General features: G+C 33.2%; 2 protein-coding genes across 4 annotated transcripts; both read right to left on the reverse strand.

The window, feature by feature from the left end:
• Window positions 1-1,230: 1,230 nt before the first annotated feature.
• Window positions 1,231-9,478, reverse strand: LOC111805001 (afadin- and alpha-actinin-binding protein-like). 3 transcript variants are annotated; one of them, XR_002816595.1, is made up of 18 exons: window positions 9,359-9,478; window positions 9,225-9,253; window positions 8,964-9,075; window positions 8,736-8,833; window positions 7,986-8,082; window positions 7,818-7,907; window positions 7,660-7,722; window positions 7,488-7,562; window positions 7,346-7,411; window positions 7,173-7,250; window positions 6,370-6,480; window positions 6,213-6,290; window positions 6,013-6,132; window positions 5,157-5,197; window positions 5,038-5,084; window positions 3,494-3,599; window positions 2,654-2,726; window positions 1,231-1,881 (listed from the first exon to the last, which is right to left on the reverse strand). XR_002816595.1 is itself a non-coding variant. In XM_023689857.1 (16 exons), the coding sequence occupies exons 1-15, from the start codon at window positions 9,458-9,460 to the stop codon at window positions 5,054-5,056; spliced, it is 1,191 nt and encodes a 396-aa protein (XP_023545625.1). In that variant the 5' UTR covers window positions 9,461-9,478; the 3' UTR covers window positions 3,389-3,599; window positions 5,038-5,053. The 3 variants fall into 3 exon arrangements, 1 of the variants encoding a protein (XP_023545625.1); XR_002816596.1 differs by lacking the exon at window positions 2,654-2,726; XM_023689857.1 differs by lacking the exons at window positions 1,231-1,881; window positions 2,654-2,726 and having other exon boundaries at window positions 3,389-3,599.
• On the reverse strand, window positions 1,317-1,865 carry LOC111805512. Its single transcript, XM_023690621.1, has one exon. The coding sequence runs from the start codon at window positions 1,863-1,865 to the stop codon at window positions 1,317-1,319; it is 549 nt and encodes a 182-aa protein (XP_023546389.1).
• Window positions 9,479-10,861: the final 1,383 nt, after the last annotated feature.

Below are 10,861 nucleotides of genomic sequence, written 5' to 3' on the forward strand. Positions count from 1 at the left end.
AATCTCCAAACCATTGATATTACATGAACAAAAACCTACGAAAAGTTAATCGGCAAATTGATAGCGCTAAAACGACCACCTAAAGCTCGTAATCAATAACTATATCAAAGAGCCATTAGCCAGAACCACCAAGTTATCGCAATGTACATAGTTAATAAACTGAAATGCGACAATAACCATCAAATCAGCATGAGCAAAAAGAGGACACCGATTACTAATACTCTCCAATATTTTACATTCAAACAACATTCTGGAACTGCGAGAAGGACGACTGNCAATATTTTACATTCAAACAACATTCTGGAACTGCGAGAAGGACGACTGAGCAAATTAAAAAAAAAAAAAAAAATCTAATTTTATCCACGTTTTGGGCCATTTTAAATACTTTTCATGGGATGGGCTTCTATTGGGCCTTGATGTGTATTTTATAATGGGCTGGGCTGTCTACTGGGCCTTTATGTAAGTATTTTTAATGGGCTGGGCTGTCTATCTAATTTTATCTACCTTTTGGGCCATTTTAAGTATTTTCATGAGACGGGCTGTTTATTGGGCCTTGATGTGAGTATTTTGAATGGGCTGGGCTGTTTATTGGGCCCTCATGTAAGATTTTATAATTGTCTGGGCTGTCTATCTAGTTTTAGGCTATTTTAAGTATTTTCATGGGCTGGGCTGTCTATTGGGCCTTGATGTAAGTATTTTATAATGGGCTCGGCTGTTTATCTAGTTTTGGGCTATTTTAAGTATTTTCATGGGTTGGGCTGTCTATTGGGCCTTGATGTAAGTATTTTTAATGGGCTGGGCTGTCTATCTAGTTTTATCTACGTTTTGGGCCATTTTAAGTATTTTTAATGGGATGGGCTCTGTATTGGGCCTTGATGTAAGTATTTTTAATGGGTGGGCTGTTTATCTAGTTTTATCTTCGTTTTGGGCCATTTTATTAGGCCTTGATGTAAGTCTAAAGATATTTAAGATATTTTCTTTCGATAATGTTTTTTTTAAAAATGAAATATTAATTGGATTAGTTCGTATAATGTCCTTATGCCATATATTTAATACTTTAATATTGAGATTTGATGGAAAATCAACAATTATTAATACTTCAAACAAATTAGAAATCATTAAAAAAAAATAGAAAAGAAAAAAAAAATCCAATAAATAAACTAGTATACTAGGATGACATAAAATTAGGTAAATGAGAAAATATGTTCATTAAGATTAACATTAACCTTATTGCTTAAATAACTTAAATCTTCTTTATTAATTGATATAATTGATATCACTTATATCTAACATAAATTCATACTAAAAATCCCCTATCAATGGTAACAAGCCAGAATTCTATGAATTTTTCCAGCAGTACTACAACTAGAAGGCCTTCCAAGCGACGCCCTCCCCATATTTTGTACAGTTAACGACTCGATGAGAGACGACGGAGATGAAGAAGACGACGACGACGACATAGAATCCCGAGGAGAAGCCATGAACTCGCAGTCCGAGCTGAGAAATGAAAATGTTTCCAACTTATCATTGCTATAGTCTATAGTTGTTGCTTGGGCAGCTCTCCCACCATCCCTACTCTTCTTGACCCTCCTCCAGAACCTAAGCTTCATCGTGGGTCGGGGTCGGGTTTTTGGTTTCTCAATGCACGGTAGCGGTAACCCGAGGCTGATAACTGCTGGTGGAGGGCTGAGGGGTGGAAGCAAGTCTTGAGGGGGTGGATCTTTGGGGGTTCCTGGCTGTGTTTCCCATACGAAAGGGACTCCTTCAGCTGCTCCACAGTAATAAGTGCTGCGAGAAGAACAACCTATTGAAGATGTTCTTGCTATCACTTTGCTCTTCATATCCCAATGAAAGTTTCCATCCATTTTCTCTTCTTTTTCCCTAGAGAGTGGCANTTTTTTTTTTTTTTTTTTTTTTTTTTTTTTCCTGAAAATTTGTATGAGATAAAGGGACTTTCTTGAGGTTGTATATATAGAGAAATGTGCATTGGTAGGCCTATTTTTCAGGGTTTTGATGGAGTTTTATGGCACATGATCCTGTTCTTGTGAGGATTAATTTGCAAGTTATAACATCTGTAAAGTTTCTATTTTCCTTCTTCTTTGGTTTGTCTTCTTCATATTTGAGTATATTATTTCCATTTCTTCTCTTAGAATTTAAAGCTCTAGCATAAACGTAAAAATTAACCTCATTTCATCCTATTTAGTTTTAACTTTTATATTTAACCGTCCAATGTTATAACACATTATAGATTCTTGACATATATTTAAGTATTATGGCTATTGAAACTAAAAAATTCACGGTAATAAAATGAGATTATTGAACATAAGTAAAGGCACTTTCTTGCTTTCAAGTTACATAGCATAACTTATAAACTAAACACTCCCTATACTAGCCTTCTCCCCATACCCTAAAGCCTTGAAATAATGTCGGGTCGGCCACCAAAATGGGCACGTTTTAATGATTTGACCTTCTCGAGTTGACTTTTGAAGAGTTTGAACATGATTAATTTACAAAGAGATATAAGAAACAATAATTTGAAAGGGCAAGAGGAAAGGGAAGAAAATGACGTAAAAAGCAAAGCAAAGCAACCCCATTCTTTTTGGTATTATATTGGGAACCCTTCAAATTAAAACATAAAGTTTAAACTATCAACCTTCTTTCACGGCCCCCTTCAAAGAAGCTTAGAAACTCAATCTAAGTTTGAGTTTCCCCAGAATGTGTTTCTCCTGGAAATACGCCAAGATATCAACATCAAAGTTTTGCGAGAAAGATTTGCAATGACTTGTGGAAACTTGAGCATTATTTTTATATAAATAGTTAAAGACGAGAGAATTCAAATGTAAAGTTCAAACATTCAAACAAAAGGTTGAAAATATATAGGCCAAGAAACAAAATTACAATTTGAACTCAAAGATAGGGCCATAATCCCACACCCAAAGTCCCAAGAAGAAATTGTGCCATCCCTAGCAGCAATCTTAATTGGTTCGGAAGAATATATCTTCATTCAACTTCTATCTATGCTTGAGGTTGTTTATGGAAAAATCTAATGCACTGAAAATATGACTGGGATAATTTTGGAATGGTTAATATCACTTTAGGAATATGCAAAATCAATTATGTTTGTATGAAAATCGTGTTAAGAAGTGTAAAACCAAATGTCAAATTGATCTTGAATGTATAAAGGTACATTTGAGAGTGATTTCACAATTTCAACATGACAAAAGTAATTTTAACCCTTTCAAAATCACACTTTCCAAACATACCCTTAGTTCTTCATCCTCATTTCTAGGCATCCTATCTAAAAGTTTTATGGTTTGTGTCCTATAAAATTTAAGAAATCAAAGCAAAAATTAATATAAATGGAAGTAGCAAGCAATGGCATCAATAATTTAGAGGGAGAAGGTTATAAACTAATTATACTAGTAATGAAGGTTAGAGTTATACATGCCTTTAGTGTGTGTATCAAACAAGTAGAACAGGTCTACTGAATCACCTGGTTAAGAATTGCTGTACAAAGGACGTTTTACCGTTTTCTTGTCCATGCGGCCACTCAACTCTATAATACTCTACAGCCACTGAGCTTGTTTGTCTTCTATTGCCTGCACATGTGCCCAGAAAGAACGAGACCAGTTATGCAAGCAAAAATGAAAATTGAACACTGTGAGAGGTCTAAGGTAGACAAAAGAATTACAAATGAAAGCAGATAAGACAACATCTATACAATTGGTTAAATTAAACAAAACATCCCTCTACCCATCTAAGGAGTATAATTCAATTATGCCCTGAGACTTTACATTTTCTGATAAAATAAAGGACAGAAATAGATGTGACAAGTATGTGTAGAAATTAGAAGATATACGTAACATTATTTACAACTATATAGAAGAATAAAAACATGTTTACCATTCATTTCACCCCAAAAGATGAAAAGATATCGTTAACATTATTTGCATAATCAATTTTTACACATCAACAGTTATCTCAATAATGTTATGAATGCATGTCATAATTACATGAATTTCATTCTCATTATAAAAAAATAAAAATAAAAAACTCTACAATGGTATTTTTTGGGAGCATATTCAAAGTCCGAAGGTAAAAATAGAACTTTTCAAAATCCAATGGTAATTTGTATAATTTAGCCTAAGATATACAAGTAAGCCATTAATATGATTAAAATGATGGTATTAACGGCATTAACCATATTTTGAAAACTAGAATTACATCAGGGAAAAACATCCCCACGTCTTGGAATACTAAAACACAAGGGATGATAAAACAAGTTCATTGCATTCTCAAAGCACTTTTACAATATATGCGTAGACATGAAACTAACCACAGTAACAAAAACCATCAGACCGCTCGCACTATGAAGGGGGAAAAAACCCACCACAAGAGAGTAAGTTCTAAAAAGGACTGCCAACGGGCACAAACAAAGAGAGAAGTTAACCAAAGAGATTTGGCTTTGTCCCGGTTATCTTAACTACTTGAGAGCTAACATATAATATAGTAGTCACCTATTGAAGAAGCATTGAAAAATTCCAAAATCACCACAGCCCATACTATCACATGACTCGTTAATGGTGATTCTGGAGTTACAACTCCACAAAAAACTTGTTTAGCATGTTTGGATGGGAAGGGCAAGGGCTAGACAGATGGTTGATTTCTTAATGATTGTAACTAGTAAAGTATTACCATGAAAAATATGTTGAGAGAGAAAAAAATAAAATACTCAAATGGGATCATAGATGTTTTAAGATTTTGTGGGAGGTCGGTTTTCTTTACTTCTTCTTGGAGCTCCTTACATATTCTTTTATAACTATCATCTTTCATCTATTAGTGCCAAATGAAGGCATCTACTGAAACCCCTTTGGCTTTTTGCATGAGCATTTCATAAGTTCAACAAAACGGTACCCTGTTTCTTTTATATATACACGAACACATAATGACACACAATAAAATCAAATGCTAGTTATGATTAAAATTTGAAGAACAAACGACAAAAAAGTGTCTGGTTGACAAGAATCTGAATGATACCTGTAATGATGGATTCTCAGCCAGAATCAAAAGGGCCCTTAAGACTCCTGAAAAGATGTTGGTGGTATATCAATTTAAACCCAAACTACATTAAGATGTGTAAGGAAATGCATTAATACCTTGGCCTCTCAGATTTGGCATGTTTAGACATAATTGATGCCTGAAATACAAGCCAATTTGTACAGTTATTAATTAATATAAACTTAAGCTTCTCGAAAAAGATCACAAATATTTTGGTTTGATCAGATCGATAGAAGAAAAATATATGGCATAGCCCAAATTAGGCAGAAGAAGAAGAAAGTCCAAACATTGTGTCTAAGACATAAATTTAATCAGAGGAAACTCCAATCTAAATACCATGCAAAAGAATTTCTTGTATTTCCAAACGGGTAGAAACTTCACGAGCACACCAAATTCAGAGAGATTCGTGCTTTCAATGTGTCAGAACTATAGATCCAAAGGACCACTCACAAATTGCACTGATTTACATAATTTGAAAGCTCTCATAAAATTAAAAATAAAAAATAAAAAATAGAATGCTTTCACTAGGGGTGTTTAGACAAACCGAAGACTCGAAAAACTGAGCAACTCAACCTAGCCCACTTGGTTTGGGTTGGTTTAAAAATAATATGGTTTGGGTTGAGTTTTTTTTTTTTTTTTTTCCTCCGAGTAGGTTGGCTCGGTTCTTAGGTTGAGGGCCTGAAATTTTGAATTGAACTGAGCGGGCCCAGTGGCCATATTATTTCATATTGTTAAACCCAGCACTGGCAACCCATATTATTTTTAAACCCAGCAGCCCAGCCAATCTTTAAGTAGTTAGGTCTAGGGGTGTTAGTGGATTGGGTTTAGGGACATTTTAGACCCAACCCTGTAGTTTGACTTGCTGAGCAAATTGGAAACTTGAGATAAGAGAAGCTCGTTGAAATTGAAGATATGACACAGATTTTAATTGGCTGAGCAAGAAAAGTAGAGTACCTGCTCCTGGATTATGCTCCTTGCCTCTACAAGTTGTGCTTCTAACTCAAATTCCCTCTCGGTAGCTTCAGAAGTAACTTCAGATTCTTTCTGAGCATCTTGCAGCTCACCCATCCGCTCCTTCAAATTTCAAGATACTATCAGTAATAAATATCCATCTCTGTCTAGAAGAAAGTGATGTAGTATGAAAAACAATTCACCTTTATAGAAGCCATCTTATTCCGAAGGCTCTCTTCAATCTTATCTCTAGCCATATGAAACGGAAGGTCAAAAACATCCTGCAAAAAAAATAAAAATAATAAGTCATGTTACCAATGTATCAATCGGGTGACCACATGAGAATAGTTTGGTCCATACCGTCCTCCCACCAAAGGAAAACCGTGCACCTTCACTTTCAACTCTTTCATTAACTGCAAGGGGTTGCTTAGGCAGTCCATTTGGAGCATTTAGGAAATCCCTCATATCAACCTGCAAACCGCATAGATGTCATAAGTACAGATGAGAGTCACAAACGCATAACTCAAACGCTTACAACAAAACAGACTATATATGAGTTTAAGCTACTAAAGAGATGTAGATCAACAATTCAAGGATTCAAGAAACAAGTCACAGACCACTTTTAATGAGAAGGTGAAAGGAAATCCAACTTGTTGAGAAGTAAGTGGAGCACACACACAAACGACTATCATAATCATAAAGAACAGGTTCAAACATCGTATAATTAAACTAATGAAGTTCGGAAGGAGAAAATCCCTACTTGGTGAACTATTGGAGCTCTTTGGAACAAATCAACACTCTTGTAGACAATCGGCACAACCATTGTAAAAGCTAATAAATAAGAAAATTACTTCCGAAACTCCAACTTAAAAGTTAGAGCTCTGAAAAAATAAAATCCAACAATAAATTAATATTTACAATATAAGAGAGAAATACTTTCACAAAATAATGAAATAAACCAATAAAATAATGAACTTCAAAATTAAAAATTAAAAATAATTTAATAAAAGAATGACAGAAAACCTCGGTATCACAGAATCCACCATAACAGATTGTAGACGTATTCAGAGACCTAATTTTATTGCATGCTCACCATTCAGAAATTTATAGGACAACAATTTCAGTAAACTAATAGTGCAGATAGTTATAAAATGGTTGCAAACCTGCATTGATCGCAACAATGCCTTCAAATCAGCATTCTCCGACATCAATTCTTGATTTTTTACTTCATAAGTATCCACCTGACCGCGGAATATTTGCAAGAATATTTTAACCACCAAAAATCACTGAAGAGTACTCACTCACAAATATTTTTATAAGTAACTTGTTCACATACTATCTTTTTATAGAAATCATTATCAGTCTTCTTGCCATTCCAAGTTCCACGTTGTCGCCCTTCTTTCTGCTCATATCATAAAAGCCATTAAATGACTGGAATGATCCATTATCTATACAACATTAAAATGGTTACAATATACCTGTAGCAAATTCATTATCTCCATTCCTGATCTAGATTCTTTCTTTTTCTCCATTAAAACTTGGTTTAGCCTTTCCTGCAGATATACAACAGCATCTCTTTGTAAATATTGATCTTCTCCAACAGAGTTGGACTCTACTCTAGGGCTGAAAAACATCTCAAAGATATCCCACCTGCAATTTGATATACTCCTTTTCTTTCTTCTTCATCTCATGCATTTGTTGAGTTCTTACTTGCTTTGGTCACATAAACAGAAAGTATATTTCATCATCAACACTTACATTATCACATAGAAACAATTATCTATCACGCAGCATCCAACTACCCTAACCTGATTGCCAATAACCATTCTTTGAAACTCATCCTTTTCCTGCTGAAGCTTATCAATTTGGGCTTTGAAAGCTGCCTTAGCTTTGGCTTCCTAATGGGAAAATATTTCCTTGTTCAATACAAATAAGATAGAGAAATTATAGAATTTAGAGAAGTCTTGAGATTGTACTGTTCGTGTAATTGTTGCAATCTCCCTATCTTTAGCTTGTATTACTGACTCCAGCCTCTCAACTTTAGTCTCCAATCTTGATATGTCTAAAAGTAGTCTACCACAAGAAAATAAAGGGAAATGTGGACAAATAGAAAGATAAATTGACATGATAGTATTTCAAGGAGACATGATGTGAACTAGAATAAGTCATTCCATCATATAAATGAACAGAAATATCATCAAAATTTAAGAACAAAGTCAAGCTATAGATTAGATGCAAAGGTGTGAATATCTTCCAAAATATAGAACAATGAAGAGCTGAGCACTTCAAATCCAGGAAAAAAGATTTACATTTGCACACATAGAAAGTTTTCTAGAGCACTTCAAATGACTTGATAAAGTAAGAGACGTGTTGACTGTTAAAGAGTATTGTAGTTCAACTTTCTCTTCTAGGGTTTTGCTAGGTAAACCTTTCGGTAATTATGAGCAATCTCTGAAATGTGACAATTGGAGGAATCTTTTGTAACTCCTTTGATTTGAAGGCTGATGATTCAATTTCAATTATTAATGAAATCGTTTCCGTTATGAACATAAAAAATAAAATAAATAAATAAATAAATAAATAAAAAAAGATAAACATCGATACCATAACCAAACAGAACATCTTTTGAAGAATGTCTTAGCACAGTCGTATAAATTAATTCACAATTGATGCATTCGGTGATGTCAGGCGCCATATCATCAATCAATCCTAAAAAATGCCGTTACCTTTGTCTCTGTTCATTAGCAGATTCCCTAAAGTCAATGTCACGCTGCCTCTGTTGAAGCAGGAAATATATACAATTGCACGTCCTCGCGATAGACACCTACATATTTCAGTAGACATATCAAACTTCGAACATTTTCCATAAGCAAACAAAATAAAATTATATATGCATATGTATATTAAAAAGAAAGGAAGAAACCAGCTTATTGACTAAAAGGTAAAAAACCAACCGGATCATTCGAGAAAAGATCGAGCGAAGCCGGAAATCCAAATGTGATAAGCGTCTGGTTCAAATACTTAGCGCAATGGTCCAAGTTAGTGACATCCGCAAATGTATAGTCACTGAAAACACACAAAACCTCAAAGCATCAACACATTTCGCCTATACACTCGCCACACCAGCTACCATACAAAAAATGCAAATGTAGACAGACAAAGCTCGGCAACAACAAAAACAGGAGTGACAGCCCTAAAATGCAGAGGAAACTGACCCGACCGAGTAGATAGACTGCGGAGATGGCTGCAAAGAAAGAAACAAAAGACAGAGAAACCAAAACAGTGTCAGAGAAAAACGAAAAGCAATGAACCGGTGTATTGCAGTGTGAGAGCTCGTAAGGGATCTTACACTGAGATCAAAGTCTGTTTTGGTTGCTGCCATTGTTGGAACGTTGAAGGAGGAGGAGGAGGAGGAGTTGGAAGAAGGACGGATCAGGTGGGATAGATCCATGGCGGAGCGGTGAAGAAATTTAAAAGAAAAGTACAACGAACTTTGGAGCTGGAAGAGAACTAGTAAAATTTTCCACTAACGACGTCGTTTCATTTGTACGAAATTTATATGACTGAAACTTGGAGTTCGAGTGACAAGTATTAATGGATTTATTTTTGTAAAAAATAGTAGATCAATAAAAGAATTTTTTTTTTAATTTATTAAAAAATTTCAATAAAACTCTTATCTTACAAAATATATATATATTTTAAAATTTTATTAGTGTAGAAAAAAGTTCATTAATATTTTTAATTTATCAAAAATACTTTTACATTGTAATATATTTAAAAAATACTACTAAAATTTTTAAAATAATATTAACACATTTTACCTTTATTAAAAAAAAAGTTCGAAAAATTCTTACGGTAACGGATATACCCTCACAAATTATATTCAAATTTTTTATTATTATTTTCTAAATTCAAGAGTATTTTTTAATTTTTATTAAAAAAAATTAAGAATATTAATAAAACTTTTGAAAGGGTATTTTTTAAACACTTATTTTTAAATTGAAAATTCAAATAAATGTAAGGTATTTTTAAAACAACAAGATATTTAAAATAAATAAAATAAAAAAGAGATGGGTAACTCTGCCAAGTGGATACAACCAACATGTCTCATGAATGGTGATGCCAGGGCTGCTCCTCCCAGCTAACAACAAATTTAGGATTTAAATTGATAAGTTATTAATTTAAAGTTTTAATTGCAATCATTTCTAACATTTAGTGACATAATATATTTTGGTTAGGTGAGAAAAGGATCCACGTTAGAATCATTCCATTTACAATAATATTTGACCACATAATTTTCTTATTAAACACGATCTTTCAAATAAAGTCCAAAAACAAAGAGTACTAAAAATAATTAATTATTTTATATTTGAAGTCTTATGCCTAAAAAAACCAATGAATTAAATAATGGCTTATGCTTAAAAGTCAAATTAATTAACAAATTAATATTGTTTGTTTAAGTAAGCGTGTTAAACTATATTTTTAGTCCCTTTAATTCCGGATTTGTGTTGTAAATTTTTTGACCTATAGAATTTGAGTGATTAATTAATTGAGATCATAATTCATAATTCACTTTTTCATTATTATTTATTGATTTTTACCTTGTTTTTTCTTTATTTGGTAATAATTTGATTATTCAAACAAAATTAATTAATTGGATTTGTTAATATTCTAAAAAGTTGTCAATTAGTTTATAAGTGTATCATAAATATAAGAAGTTAGAGATTTGAATCGTCTCAATCTCACATGTCATTGAACTAAAAAAAATTACTATATTATGATTGATATCATACACGTCCTCTAACAAAATCTCACTACATCAAAATAGATCGATTTATTATCCATGTTAATA

This window comes from Cucurbita pepo, chromosome LG11 (genome assembly GCF_002806865.2).
Source record: "Cucurbita pepo subsp. pepo cultivar mu-cu-16 chromosome LG11, ASM280686v2, whole genome shotgun sequence".
Taxonomy (NCBI): domain Eukaryota; kingdom Viridiplantae; phylum Streptophyta; class Magnoliopsida; order Cucurbitales; family Cucurbitaceae; genus Cucurbita; species Cucurbita pepo.

What these genes read in the sequence shown, in the direction of transcription:
- LOC111805512 (XM_023690621.1), bottom strand. Translation starts at nt 1,865, where the DNA reads ATGGATGGAAACTTTCATTGGGATATGAAGAGCAAAGTGATAGCAAGA.
- LOC111805001 (XM_023689857.1), bottom strand. Translation starts at nt 9,460, where the DNA reads ATGGATCTATCCCACCTGATCCGTCCTTCTTCCAACTCCTCCTCCTCC. An exon ending in ATCTTTTCTCGAATGATCCG is followed by an intron (nt 8,834 to 8,963) that starts GTTGGTTTTTTA and finishes TGAAATATGTAG; the next exon opens with GTGTCTATCGCGAGGACGTG. An exon ending in AGATAATGAATTTGCTACAG is followed by an intron (nt 7,412 to 7,487) that starts GTATATTGTAAC and finishes TGATATGAGCAG; the next exon opens with AAAGAAGGGCGACAACGTGG.